The sequence below is a fragment of the Eleginops maclovinus genome, chromosome 12 (genome assembly GCF_036324505.1).
Source record: "Eleginops maclovinus isolate JMC-PN-2008 ecotype Puerto Natales chromosome 12, JC_Emac_rtc_rv5, whole genome shotgun sequence".
NCBI classification, from domain to species: domain Eukaryota; kingdom Metazoa; phylum Chordata; class Actinopteri; order Perciformes; family Eleginopidae; genus Eleginops; species Eleginops maclovinus.
This window is the reverse complement of record NC_086360.1, coordinates 12,870,576-12,885,621: the sequence shown is the minus strand read 5'-3', so window position 1 is coordinate 12,885,621 and position 15,046 is coordinate 12,870,576. Positions and strand designations below refer to the sequence as shown.

Genomic DNA, 15,046 nt, shown 5'->3' with positions numbered 1-15,046 from the left:
ACTACCCTGCAGGAAACAAGGTGATTAAAATTAACTAAAACTTTACAAGCTCTGATTCCCATATTAATGGATCAATAATTTTTACTGAAAACATAAAATATATTGTTCTGAAATGGGCAAATCTGAATAATGAATACTTAGTACATATTTTGATGCTTGTACTTTTGTACTTTTACTTGAATATAATAATGAATGCAGGACTCTTTCTTTGGAAGTATTTTCGGAGTACTTCTACCACCTCATCTCTCCGTACGTAGAGGATCTTCGGTTTGTACGCACACAACATTCACGCATGTACAGTGTGACCTTTCAGTGCAGCTGCCTGGGGAAGGCTGCGGGACAGGAGTTGACGAGCAAGGAGCTTAAACACGACGACTTTTACTGTGTAAACCCTCCGTAAATGGGTTTATCACAACATCAACCCTTACTTTCATCGCTCCCGTTCAGCTCGACCTATTGTTGTGGATGGATTATATAATTTACCGTTTCACGGAGAAGCCTTACTACGCCCAGTCAGCAGCGGCAGCCATAGCTCCGTCATTGACGCTGGAGGTTAGTCGGCTCGTCATCCGCAGACTTCCATTTCACCCGCAGCAGCGAGCTAACAGGCTAGCAGAGGCTACCTAGCTAATGGAGAATTCACTAGCACGATGCTAATGTTAATTTTAAAGTACTGGAAGAGGTTTCTATGGAACTAATATTTCGATATTTAAAGATATTGGACATTTTCTGGTGACACAGCAGTAGCTAACGTGAGTGGGTAATTATCAAAATCATGAGGATTTCCTCCTCAGTTTAGCACTACCATTAATGAAGCTAGCATAACAGTGGCTGTGTAATTTAACCTGACGCTAGGCAACATGTCAATTTTATGTGGAGTTATTTCCAAATGTGTATAGTTTAATTAACGTATTACTTTGATTTAATTTTGAATTAAGCCGATGTCCGGGTTAATATTTGTCAGGTTAGTAGCAAGTTGTTCTGCAGTTGAGTTGTTACATAATGTTAGCTTAACTACTGTCCGTCTGCACTCACGCCAAGGTTTTACATCCTATCATGTTTTGCATGGTTAACAGCTAACTTGCACACCATACCGTATGTCATGAGCGTGTTTTAGCAACAGACAGTGTGTGTGAGAGGACATGTTTTACAGCTTGTTGTATTTTTCCAGTCAGTCTGTTGCGGCACCATGCCGGTGTAACCTGAAACCAACACGCCCTCTCTCTTTCTCTCTGTCTCCATGTGTGCGTTTAACAGAATATTGTAATCGGCCCCTGCAATGGCAGTCTTTAGTCACCAGGTGCTCCTTGCAGTCACAAGATCAAGGTAAGATCATTAATATCCTTTAACTAAACTACTTAATGAAGTGCAGAACTGGTTAATTTCACAAAGTGACAGCAGTTACCACTCTTGGATCCTCTGTGCTGTGTTCAAGTCACTAGCGCATAAGATGTCTCACTGTTTACACGGTGTATGCTGCAGACAGTGACGCTACTCAATGTGTCTCATGACACACACGATATAAACACAGGACAACATTGGTTTCTACTGATGATGCAAGATCTGGAAGGGCTTTGTCCTTACTTTCATCTCATTTTCTCACGACTCCTGCAATGACCGTAGTCAGTCTGTTACATAATGATACCCCCTCCAGTTAGCAACATGTCCATTTATGCATCAAGAAGAAATATACCAACTATATTAAAAGTCAGAGACTTTTGACATGTATAGTAAGTTAGTTTTAATTTAATTTAATTGATCCACAATTCCATTAACACAATTGTAGTAATAGGATCCTTGCACCAACTAATTTACTTTAATCCATCTAAAACAGTCATTGTTATCTGCAGTTAATTATTGTTTAAGTCTTAACCCTGCTGATACATAACACTAGAGGTGATTTAAGAGTTCTGTCTATCAACACTAAAACTTAGCACACATGTTGTCTAGTTTTTATGATTAGTTTTATTTTGACCTGTATTGAGGTATGGAGACTTACTTTCTTTTATTCTGTACATTTACAAAGACACATTTGACTTTATTCCACTGAGCTACAGGGGGTAGTAAAGCTCCATAAAACGTATGCAAGTGCCAGTAAAGGCAGGGGAGAATAAGACTGAAAGCTTATTAACATAAATGTACAAGAAGCAGGATTTAAGAACTTTCCTTAAATCCAGTTATAATTATGATATGAGCTGACTAAAGCTGTTACCAAACCATTTTTACTTTATGTATCTATTCACTGATTCATTATTTTCATATACATGTGTTTTATTAATGAATAAATCTGGCCATCAAACACAAACATTAAACTTTCTTTATTTGTAAAAATCAATAATAGAATATTATGAAATAACTTAACAGTTTTTCTTGTTGCTGTTCACAGGGGATCATATTTGTTATCCAAGAGGAACACCTGCTCCTCTCTGTCTTCCAAAGCCTATCTCCACATAGACCCTCCCCGTCAGGTCTCCTCCGCACTCACCCTCAGGCAATCCCGATACGGCTCCCCACACTGCTACCGTGGCCAAAACTCCACCCTACTCGCCCGCTCTCTACACAGCTCCAGTGTTTGGCTGCAGGACATAAAGCAGGAGGACACTAAAACTTCCCCAGCCACTGCTCAGGATGCTTCTAAAAAGGACTCCGCTGCACCCCAGGCCCAACCTCCACCTGCTCCCGCTCCGACTCCCACCACCGCCACCACTGCATCTGCTGTCCCCCCGGTGCAGGAGAGGGCAGTCGTGAAAAAGGCTCTGTATCAGAGGATTGTTGAGGAGTTAAAGCATTACTACAATGGCTTCCGGTTACTCGGCATCGATATCAAAATTGCGGGCAGGATGGTGTGGAGGCTGCTGCATGGACAACTGCTCACACGCAGGGAGAGGAGAAGGGTAAGAAAAGCTTTATTCAGTCTGTAAAATGTTACAATATTTAATACAAATAACTGCAAACCCCTGCAACACCAGACAGGTATCTCGGCCATTTACTGTCCGTTTATGGTTTTATGCATGTAGTAGTCTCACAAAACAACACACGTACTGTTGTATTGGTGAAAAAGGAATAAAACTGGTTGCATAATCAACAATACAGAAGAAAATCACTTTTTGATTTGTTTCCTAAAGCTAAGCGTGTAGCCCTTAAATCATCATATTTTGCAATCCAGGAAATTGACTTGGGTGAAAACATTGTACGTGTGTAGGAGTGAATGAATTAGACCTGAAAGCATGGCTAAACATTGACCATATTCAGATTTTGGACCGTTGATTGCTGGAAATAAGTCAGAAAATGTACCTAAAAATACTTTGATATATTAATGCTGCCCTTACTAACTGTGCACATTGAGATCTTAAGGCTCTGCATGCTGTGTTTTTTCATGACTATAGTTTTTGTAAATTCAGTTTGTACAAAACATCAACAGTTATTCCACAGTTGCCATATTGGTTTGAAATATTTGTTCTATTTTTTGCCGTGATCTTCTACATTGAACTTGGTCTGTTGCCCTCCGGTCACAGCAGCCAGTCGGTCTGGATTCTTCACAATAGCCTGGTCTCTTTTTTTGTCTTCACTTAACGACTCTGGAAGTAGTTTTGACTCTTTCTCTAAGTTGTTATCAGTAAAACATTAGTGAGACATAGATTTTATGGCTTAAGGGTTACTTTGAATGGTTCACACCTTTTCATGTCAATAAGGAATGTGTACAGTCTGTTCCCGATGTCGTACCAAATGCGGGGAAGAACAAGTGTTCAGTTGTGTATTGCCGTAGTGACAGATGTAAAAAATCATTCATAGTTTTATCACTCGTCCTGCTGTGAGAGTAATTCAGCTCTTCTGTTGGTCAGTTAATGAGCTGTATTTTGTCGAGACTGTCATTCATATTTTACCGTAACTTTACCTAAGTGTTGACATTGGAGCTAGGAGCGAGTTATTAAATGATGATAAGCCACAAATATTATATATTTATTATAATAAATGTATTGTTCAGGACGATTTTCAAACAAAAGCCTAAGTGGTTATTTTCGTTTTCTTGGTCTTATGTATGATCGTAAAGACATAGAAACAGCATATCACATGACGTGTTCAGCTGAGCTGGTGTTCAGAAAATGTAAGCATGTTAAAAATGGTCAACACCCTCTGGAACTGGCTCTACTGAGAGGTTTTTTCATTTGTATTATGAGCTATTTCCTCAGTTTTTCGATGCAAATTTCAGATAAACTTAACGGAGAGAAGACTGGTAGATCATTGAGAAAGGACATACTGTCTCTGTGTGTCTCCATGACCCTCAGTGACCCAAATTGTGTACATGCTGTAGTAAAGTATTTATAGGCTTATTTTAGAATAGGACTGTTAGAGCCACCACTTGTAGGGATTCCTTGGTGAAGGAATATCCCCTCCTGCAATATTCTGATCACTCTATGGATATGAAATGGATCTAACATGCTAACACAACTGAGCTCTGGCATGGATACATTTATTTCCACATTAATATTGTTTTGCTTTGCATTTACAGCTATTGAGGACCTGCGCTGACCTTTTCCGCCTGGTGCCCTTCACGGTGTTCATCATCGTTCCTTTCATGGAGTTCCTTCTTCCTGTTTTCCTCAAACTTTTCCCGGAGATGTTGCCCTCCACCTTCGAGACAGAGTCTAAAAAGGCATGTAAACACACACACACACACACACACACACACACACACACACACACACACACACACACACACACACACACACACACACACACACACACACACACAGTTGTATGAATGTCCTGCCACAGAGTCCATTGAGATTATGTTATTGCTAAGATATGTCTGCGCACAAGAACTGCAAGCGATGCGAGGCAGCAGACTTTATCTAATCTTTATTTACTTTAGGAGCGCAGCCTGATGTACACATGCTCTCCAAACATGTCGAATTCAAACCATTTAAAAAAAAAATCCTTGTTTATATATCTATTGTTCTGGTAATTTTAAAGATATGAAATGCCTTTTAAGTTCTTATCTGCTGTGAATGAAAAGCAGCAGCTTTTTGTACTTGGTCCAGCTGACCTGTCCTCTCTGATGTTCCCTGATTTTTGTGGAGCTCGGTTGAGTGATTACAGAAATGCTTGTGCTCTGCAATAGCTTATTCGTATCGGCCCTAAAAAAATGTGACTGAACATAAAATGACATATAAAACCCAACTGTCTTTGTGATGTCATGTTTTTGTATTACGTGCCCATGTCTGTTACTTTAAAAATGTTACAGAATGTTACCAATGTGTTCTGTATTTAAATGCATCAAACTAAACCCGTCTTAAAAGTATTTTATATTAACCAACCTGCGTCCCGCTTTTCTTCGTGCAGGAGGAGAAACAGAAGAAAGGTCTGGCTGCGAAGCTGGAGCTGGCCAAGTTCCTGCAAGAGACCATCGCTGAGATGGCTCGAAGGAATAAAGCTAAAGCTCAGACAGAGGATGAGACACAGCGCTTCTCCACATATGTTCAGAAGGTAATTTATTATTATTATAAACAATTATGACTTTAAATAGCCTAACTCACGTCCTCTTAATTAGATAAATCTATTTTAGTGAGGAAAAATGTGTTAAGGTTAATGTAGGGAGAGAATTTGCGCAGCAGTAGTGACTGTTGGTATTCTGGTCAGGTCCGGGGCACAGGAGAGCAGCCCACCACGAAGGACATTGTCCGGTTTGCGAAGCTGTTTGAGGACGAGCTGACGCTGGAGCACCTGGAGCGCCCTCAGCTGGTGGCTCTGTGTAAACTGTTGGAGCTTCAGCCCATCGGCACAAACAACTTGCTGCGTTTCCAGCTGATGATGCAGCTCAGAACCATCAAGTCAGACGACGAGGTGAGAGAGGGGACGGGGACCTGATCGATGGCGGTGATGAATCGATGTGCAGCTGTCATCTTTTCTCCTGCTTGTGCGACACTTTATGACTTCCCTGTCTGTTTCTTCACAGATGATTTCAGCAGAGGGTGTGGCAGCGTTGAGTGTGTCAGAACTGCAGGCAGCGTGTCGTAGTCGAGGGATGAGGTCTCTGGGTCTCACAACCGAACAGCTAAATCAGCAGATGCAGCAGGTGAGCGGCTCCGTGACGAGTTGCTTTTGTTGGTCCCTAAGACACAACATGTTTGCTCACATTAACATTCCCAGAGGCTGAGGAGTTAGACATTTTAGATTAATACAAAAATTAATCTATTTATGTTTTGTCGTTGTTCCCTGTAATTAAATGTTATTTTTTGTGTAGTGGCTGGACCTGCACCTGAAGGAGAACGTTCCTCCATCGCTGCTGCTGCTCTCCAGAGCCATGTACCTGACCGACCTCAAACCAAAACCTCCAGTCATCCCGCCTGTTGCCAAACTAGAGGTTTGTCTTTTATCTACTTAGACTTTTACTGCATATTAAATCGAATGTTCAGATCAGAGTTTAACATGCGGCTTAAGCTTCCAGAAGTTAAATCTCTGGTATGCAGTTCACTGATGTTTGGTACCGTTCACTGTTTGCTCTCCTTACGGAAAGCATCTTGATGTTCTATGAAGTAACTACTTCTGTTTCTGGGCTACAAGTCATTACTTACTTTTTGTGATATTACATCTATTCATTCTCGCTAATGCAAACATCTAGAATCTATGAATATGCACATGCTTTGTTGATATCTAATTCCAGCCAATAAAAACAACAGACCTGTCTTTCGTGGGAAGTGGTCTTCTAATCCGATGTTTGTTGTTGTTTTTGCAGAAAGCTCCTCCTCCTCCCACAGTGGAGAATGCAGGAGCAAACGTGACCTCAGTTAGCACCGACATGTTGGCGGACCCTGCTCTCATCATCAAAGAAAGACCGGTCAGTGCATTCCTAACACACAGCAGCAGAATGGTGCAACGTTACGAAAGAAGTGCAATTATGAATGAAACAATTAGCTTATTATCAAAACAGTTTCAGTAGTAAACACAACAGCATCAGGGTGTGACTGATCAAAATACATTTTAGGTGACTGATACTGACAGGAGGTGTTTGATCGCAGCGTTTCCTCCAGGGAAATCCCTACTTAATCGAGCGCAGTCATTCTATTGCCTTTATGCATACTGCTGTGAAGTCGGTTATGTGGACATATATATATATATATATATATATATATATATACACACACACGCACACACACACACACACCCCACACAAAAAGCAGGAACCTCCATCTTATACTTTTTTGTGTGTGCTGCAGGTGGAGGAGTTGAGAGACAAGGCTCCCGTGGTGTCGGACAAACCCCTGACCCCCGCTGAAGTGCTTCAGGTGAGATCACACTGTTGCCTGGTCCTGTGTAATCAACAGAAACCCGTTTGAGATGTTATGCAGCACGGGGCTAATCCTGTTAGTGCTTCCTGGCTTTGATCTTTGTCACATGGGACGTTAATCACTCACGGTGGGACTGGACTACTTTTCTGGAAAAACAGCTATTCGGATAGACTGAAAGTTCTTGAATAATTTATAGAAAGTGTAGATACTGGTAGTCAATCTATAATATTTGGATATATAGAAGTAATAGAAGACTAAAAAGCTACAGGCTTATCATCTCAAGTTAATCTGTGTTTAGTTTAAAAATAGAAGTTAAATATAGAGCCCCCCCCCCCGAGTCATGTCGGTTTTCAATGGGGAAAAAACATGATGTGGTAGTCTGACCAAGCTCTTCTTTTTCTGCAGGCTAAAGCAGCAACAGAGGTGTCCCAGAAGAGCAAGATGAGTGCCAACGGTGTATAAAGCGGAGCTGGAGCCTCTGGACTGAGCTCTAAGGGATGTAGTGGTCAGATAAGGGGCATTTTTTGGTCTACATTTCGGCGGACCTCAAATACTTTAAACTCCTCCTTTTTAAATATCTGGTTCTGTCTTCAGTCCAGAGGGACGGGGAACCACTGGCTGCATTCAGCATTGTCTTTGGCATGTTGATCCTGGGAGTCCTGTTCCCTCTTTCTCCTGCTCTGTTTACACCCAGGGAAAGGTCTGCTGCCTCATCTGCTTCATCTCAGCAGCTGCTTCTTTATCCCCTGAAACCCTCTGATTTGTGCACTCCGTTCTCTGTCACTCTCCATTAGAGCTGGACAAACCAGCCTGATGTTACAGGGACTGGCAGAACATTAATGGTGTGAATACTTTGACCTTATGTCCTGGAAGTGACGCCCAAACCGCCCACGGCAGAGCCGGGTTAACCGTCTGTTTGATGGTGTCTCCTTACAGTCCAGGCACCCTCCTTCTCCTGTAAATTTGTAAATATTCTGTATATTTGTGTCCCTGTCTTATAAAGCAGCAGCAGCAGCTTGTATATTTTGCTATGCAAAGTCTACAGTCCCTTGAAAAATTTCAAGTGTTTCATTTATTTTTATTTGGATTCCTTTTTCGCTCCTCTTCAGGATATAAGAGAAGTAATTTATTTAAGAAATACGTTGCTGAACTTTTTTGTTTGGTATTTGTACCATCTCCAGGCAGCTGGATCACTCTGATGTGCTGAAGCAAATGACACATCTGAACCTGCTTTATGAAATAAAAAGCACAAAGGTTCAAAATGTCATTTTGTAATTTCTCCAGCTGCAGATTTGGTCTGGCCCTGCATCTGAACAGGGTGTTGTAACGTAGCTGCTTACTGCTGCAATTAGAAAATGAAGACTGGTATATTATTTAGAGAAAGGTCACTCCTTAAACCCAGAGGTGACTGAGGTAAGGTGCCGTCTGCCTCCACTGGTAAACCACTGAACAGACAGTCTACGAAATGTGCAGATTTGATTTGCATATACTGTACAGTGTATGTATTGTGTTTTAACACTATGATACTAAGATTTCTTTTAAACTGAAAATACTTGATGTAATTCATTAAGATATATTATTAATATTGGGAATAAGCGTAAATTCTGAAGCCACAAATGAGATTTTTTTTTTAAATGGTGGCTCTAAAAGAGGTAAATGTAAAGCATTTAGTTTGGTTCACCCTAATATCCTACTGCATAATATGACCCTAAAGCTATAATTGGAAGGTTTACCACATAAGTGTGTACTGTATGAATACAGTTGAGTGTGTGTTTGACATTACTTAAGATGTTACATCCCTCTACATTTGACATTGCTGGAGTAACGTTTTGTCTCCAAAACATTCTTCCTCATGCTATTTGACTCATAGGCTCGTCCCAGAAGAGGATGTCAAAAATCAAAGGATATTTTTTAAGCAAACTGTTTGCTAATGAAGCTTTATTTGATTGGTTTTACACATGTGCCTAAGGGTAAAGGGCGTTTGTGTTTGCTCCTTTCATCACAGAACAGATTTTCTATATTGTACAACAGTTTTTGATTTGATCTTCATTGCGCTGTGTTTAAAGCGGCCATTTCTCTTTAGTGGAATGTCTCCTCTTCCCCTCCCCATTGGATCCAATTATTGATCCAAAAGAATCCTTCCCAGTGTTGATACTGATGAAAAAGCAATCACATATGATCAGCTCTGCACTTGTGGTACAAATGGGATCAAATTAAATCTGATTAGTCCCTTTCTCATCTCTGGTTTGGGCTTTTCTGCCATATTAAAAAAAAAATCCCAAGACATTCTTAGTAGATGAAACTGATTCATGCTATGAAACAAAAGGTTGATGCTCTCAACACCCATCACTGACCTGTGCAGAGAGCTGTGTCATGTTGATAAGCTGCTCCTTAGACGTCTGTAGTTCCTCTGCGAGGAGGTTTTCTGACATTGGCGACTGGCTCTTGCATGATAGAAGGATTGCACAGCATTAAATAGTGGGGGTGACTAAACTGGTTTCATGTTTCTGCTGTGCCTCTGAGACCTTTGAACTGAAATGAAAAGGTTTTGTGAATTTTCAGGATGCATTTCTCTGCATCCACACTATATTCACAGATAAATCCTTAATTATCTACCTGGTTTCACATCGTTCATTCATCAGCATCTGATTGTGCCTGTCTGGTAACTACAACTTCCTGCTGCTATCTCAGATGGTTTGGGGCATCAATGCCATCATGATGTGTCCTCTGATCTTTAAGGATTGTTTCTTTCAGTGTAAAATGCACTGCTGTCCAGTGATGTCCTACCCTGCGTTAAATGTGTGCATCAACCATTGAAAGTGAGTGTCTGGGTAATGGAAGACAAAATTCACAGAAATAAAAAAATGGAACCCTTTCCAGTCGTATCCTATCTTTCTTTGTTGACAGTACTTGTGTTGGGAAATATGGATTATATAAATAAGTTATGATATTTGATTAATTACAGTAAGACAATTAAGTTTTGTATTGCAAGTTTTCTGAAATGCTATGTTTACATTTGCTAATGAGGCATTTATACTTTCATACAATCCAAGGTCCTGATACCTAAAAATCGCGTAGGTAAAAATGAAAAAGACCTGCAGGAATATCAATTTCTGTGGTTTCACTATTTATTGGTTGTTAGTTGCGTAAAATAAACATGTTTGTTTTAATCTCTAAAGTACTGGAAACAGTTTTTGTTGCTGGCTAACTTTATGCCATTCTATGCAACAATTCGAGCAGCTCTGCTTTGTTTAATGGCTTGTGACCATTTATCTATTTTATTTTTTTTCAATAGCTTCCATAAAATGTTACCAAATAATATCTGTTATTAATTGGGATCTGAAATGTCACATTACAGGGAAACTTAAAGAAATTAGACTTTTCAACAAAAGAATGCAGAATATTCATAATATTTTCAATATAAAATGAAAGATGGACTAATGCAGTAGAGCGTCACAAACATTTAAAAACATTGACAGAATATGTTTTCTTTCTCCTAGCAAAGCTATTTTTTCACCAGTTACCAATTCATAAACACAAGAGAAAATGTAGGTTAGGTTTAGTCTTAGAAAATAGATCCCCAGATTTTCTTTTTCACTTGCCTCTAGAGCTTCCATAGAGTTGGGGGGCGGGGGCAAAAGTTATATTTGGGAAGTGGGCTACAGGATCTAAAGAGAGAATCATCGGACTGACGGACAAGGTCAGTTTTATGTAATCTAATATACATAAGGAAACTACTGGCATATTTTTTCATTTCCTTTGATGAAAACAAATAATATAATTTGAACTAGCGTGTAAAGAGCAACATTTGTCCGCCTGCAGTAAGCCAACGGTCTAAAGTGTTTGTGCTATTTTTAGCCTGGCAGCTATGTTGCTTCATGTTGAACGAAAAGGGTAAAACAGGTGGGCAAAACTGAGCCACAATCATGGCTGTTGACTTATTTCATCTTCAAGAAATGTAATATAGTTAACAGGAGCTAGGTAAATATATTGTCCCAAATAAGTATATTTTTCAAGCTTTTGCTCATAAATCCAACTTTGTCTTCTCTTGAACTTTTAATGTTTTGCGGTAATGTTTTGTGATTCGGATAAAATGTTTGCTGTTTGTGTTCTGCAGTCCAGTGAAACACTTTATAATGGTAACAAGTAACACCCATTTTTATTTTACTTTCCTACTCTATGTTTCATTCCCTGGCTCCTGTCTGCAGTGCAACGATGAAGCTGACTCTGGTGTGTCTGTCCCTTTTTTTAGTTCATATTAATTTTTCATTGGCCAAGAAAACAATAAAACTTGGTAAGATAAATATTTTCAAAAAGACCCCAAAAACGAATAACCCGGACACCAAATTTAAAGGTGGAATCCTCACACAGCCGAAACAACCGAATCAACCAAGCAGACCAGGAAGCTACCCTAATCAAGGAGGCTACCCTAATCAAGGGGGTTACCCTAATCAAGGAGGCTACCCTAATCAAGGTGGTTACCCTAATCAAGGAGGCTACCCTAATCAAGGTGGTTACCCTAATCAAGGAGGTTATCCCCAACAACCAGGGCGACCAGGGGGTTACCCTAATCAAGGGAGTTACCCTAATCAAGGTGGTTACCCTAATCAAGGAGGTTATCCCCAACAACCAGGGCGACCAGGGGGTTACCCTAATCAAGGGAGTTACCCTAATCAAGGGGGATACCCTAATCAAGGGAGTTACCCTAATCAAGGGGGTTACCCTAATCAAGGGAGTTACCCTAATCAAGGAGGTTACGCCCAGCAGCCAGGATACCCAGCACAGGGCCCACCTTTCGGCGGAGGTTATGGCGGTTATGGTGGTCATCCAGGTGGATACATGAACTATAACCCAAACAACAAAGTCCTGAGCCCACAATATGGTGGTAGTTATGGATATGGGGGCTATGGTGGCGGGGGCGGCTCTCCCTTTTCCCACTCAGTTCAGTCAATGGGCATGTATCCCTCTGATAGGTCCAGAGGGTTTGGACGCAGTGCGGCATTGGCAGCAGGTGGAGGGGCTATGGTAGGGATGGCTCTGGGCTACGGGCTAGGGAGGTTCCCCCGTCCTCCCTTCAACTTCCACAACTCCCAGGAGGAGCAGTACTACAACAACTACATGTACAAGAAATATGGTTCCAAGTCCACTGATACCAACGACTATAGCAGAGACTACAAATACAGCCAACCTCCTGAAACCTATGATAGCTACATGGACTCCTGCATGAAGAGAACAGACATTCTGCAGGCGGAGAATCCAAAGACAAACAACCAACCAGCTGCTACCACCTCAACAACAACTACAACTGCTATTACAACTACCAAAACTACTTCTGTAAATATCACAACTACTGCAGCCCCAGACTCTGCCATTGAAAGCAACACAACAAAATCCAACAGCACTGCAGGAGAAAGCCCCTCGACCTCTGCACCTTCAACTCCACACCCTCTAAATGAGTCAGGAGCCAATCCTCTGCCTCCAGCTTCACAGGTTCTCAGAAAACCTGTTAAAGATGATAATGATGATGACGATACAGTCAGCATTGTGGAGATCGGCTACCCGGCACTGATCAAGCAGATGAAGGCAAGGAGGTGTGTAGAGCTGTACATAGTCTACTCTGAAAAGTACTTGAAGAAAAAGCCGAAGCCCAGCACCACCGCTGGGGTGCATCGAATGGAGATGGGCTTGCAGGGGCTTTTAGCTGTGGTCACCAGTACAACAATGATGCTTCTGAATAGCAACATGCTTATGCTGCTCTACTAAGGCCTTCAGTAGCAGTTATATTGGTAGAGGAATAAGACATGATGCGTACAACAAGAATGTGTTAAAGATAATTAAAGGATAGTTTGAATTGTTTCAAGTAAGGTTGTATAAGGTATTTTTACCTCACAAAAAACGTGACCTGCTGGTTCATTGGTTCCTCCAAATTGTTACCTGCTAACTATAAATAACACACTGACTATGAATATGTACCTCATTTAACCCCACTTCAAACTATCTCAACCATCCCTTCAGCGTCGCTTTCGAAAGTGGCAGTTTGATGGTCCAGACCAAAACGATGTCAACAACTATTGAATGGATTGCCAATTAAATGTGTGCTGATATATGTGGAGGATTAATCCTAGTGCCATTACATTTTTATCCTGAGAAAGAAATTGTGATGAATTTATGAAAGATTGTTATAATAAATCATACTTATTATGGCACCACGCTAAACTGAGATGGTGAACATGATAAATATTGTGAGCATGTTAGCAGGCTGAAACAGTAATTGTGTAAACTCTGGTGTGGGAGGAATGTCTGATTAAAGGTGGGAATGTTATTATTATTATTATTATTATTATTAGCATTATTATTATTATGTAGGAACCATTTTATGTGTGTTGTTGGTATGTCAATTTAATTTGTTTATATTTATCTTGCTATAATTTTTTTGATTGATTTTGTGATTAGCTGCACTGGGGTGTATACATAGGGGCATAGGTTACAGGTAAGGGAGGAACACAGGTGAAGAGAGCAAACAGTTCTTACCAGACGCCACGGACACTAAAACTACAGACCTGACAGAACAATCCATACAATGATCAATGATCACCACAACACTGGTATTGTTAACTCTAAATAACCCACAACTAAACTGCATCTGCCGACTGGAAAATCATTTTGTTTGTATCTGCCTACAATCACTCTCGCCCTCACCTGTGTAATAATGGCAAACCGAAATAGGAACTTATAGGTAATTGGAACACATTAATTTGCCATTACAGTTATGAATAATAAGAATGTAAATGTGACAATACAGTATTATTATTATTTTTTACATTGTAAGTTTAACAGAGTATTTGGTCAATGGTTCACAAGGTGAACATGACATAACACACACACACACACACACACACGCACACACACACACACACACACACACACACACACACACACACACACACACACACACACACACACACACACACACACACACACACACACACACACATATATTGCAGTTTTTATGTAGCTCCTAAAGTGCAAGATCTCTAATTCATTATTTACATCTGATGTAAGAGCAGTAAAACATTATGTTCACAACAACACATGTTTATTACCTATTACCTTCAGAAAGTCACAATAATGGGTTATTTGATCCGATATATTAACTGAAATAAAGTTGCTGTTATTAACTGTCATGACTGCTTCCTAATTTATAAAAACAGTTGGTTTTAGGTTCATATAGTAATGCATTTTCAAATCTGTATTGCAGGACTTGGCCAGCAGGTGGTGTCATCAGCTGTTTTCATTAATGTAATAAGTCACTCAGATGACTTTTATGGGTATTTTTGTCATCTAGTTTACAACATAAACATTTTTTTTCAAACCCAAAGGATTTGGCAGGAATTAAAAAATATTTAAATCTTTTAACACTTGCGCACTTTTTACATTAGAAAGAAAATAGAACAAGAAACTTGGATAGGCCTATGTTATGCCTAGTGAAGTGACACTTTCTGGCTCAGCAAAATAATTTCGAGAAACTTCCAGAGATGTATTGTGTATTCCAGGGGAACCGGTTAAAACAACAACACTATATCCCGATGAAACTTTCCCACTTGATTACTTACATTAGCACAAGGGAGTTTATTATGGATCAAAACAATTCGTTTCCTGAAATTTGGTGAATTTAGAAGAAATGTGCCGGGCAAATAGACATTTGTGGAGTGGAGTGTACTAAAGTAAACACCCTTAGATGTATTTTGAATATTTTT

General features: G+C 40.2%; 2 protein-coding genes across 3 annotated transcripts; both read left to right on the top strand.

Moving 5' to 3' along the window:
• Positions 1–307: 307 nt before the first annotated feature.
• Positions 308–10,164, top strand: letm2 (leucine zipper-EF-hand containing transmembrane protein 2). Of its 2 annotated transcripts, none has more exons than XM_063897368.1 (11): positions 308–552; positions 1,258–1,326; positions 2,387–2,894; positions 4,511–4,654; positions 5,344–5,487; positions 5,641–5,844; positions 5,957–6,076; positions 6,245–6,364; positions 6,737–6,838; positions 7,218–7,286; positions 7,695–10,164. In XM_063897368.1, exons 2-11 carry the CDS (start codon positions 1,280–1,282, stop codon positions 7,749–7,751), a joined length of 1,515 nt encoding a protein of 504 aa, XP_063753438.1. In that variant the 5' UTR covers positions 308–552; positions 1,258–1,279; the 3' UTR covers positions 7,752–10,164. The 2 variants fall into 2 exon arrangements, with proteins under 2 accessions (XP_063753438.1, XP_063753439.1); XM_063897369.1 differs by having other exon boundaries at positions 308–752.
• Positions 10,165–10,746: 582 nt separating this feature from the next.
• prnpb (prion protein b) lies at positions 10,747–14,370 on the top strand. The gene is made up of 2 exons (XM_063896576.1): positions 10,747–10,989; positions 11,498–14,370. Exon 2 carries the CDS (start codon positions 11,505–11,507, stop codon positions 13,050–13,052), a length of 1,548 nt encoding a protein of 515 aa, XP_063752646.1. The 5' UTR covers positions 10,747–10,989; positions 11,498–11,504; the 3' UTR covers positions 13,053–14,370.
• Positions 14,371–15,046: the final 676 nt, after the last annotated feature.

What these genes read in the sequence shown, in the direction of transcription:
- letm2 (XM_063897368.1), top strand. Translation starts at nt 1,280, where the DNA reads ATGGCAGTCTTTAGTCACCAGGTGCTCCTTGCAGTCACAAGATCAAG. An exon ending in CGCCTGTTGCCAAACTAGAG is followed by an intron (nt 6,365 to 6,736) that starts GTTTGTCTTTTA and finishes TTGTTTTTGCAG; the next exon opens with AAAGCTCCTCCTCCTCCCAC. An exon ending in TCATCATCAAAGAAAGACCG is followed by an intron (nt 6,839 to 7,217) that starts GTCAGTGCATTC and finishes TGTGTGCTGCAG; the next exon opens with GTGGAGGAGTTGAGAGACAA.
- prnpb (XM_063896576.1), top strand. Translation starts at nt 11,505, where the DNA reads ATGAAGCTGACTCTGGTGTGTCTGTCCCTTTTTTTAGTTCATATTAAT.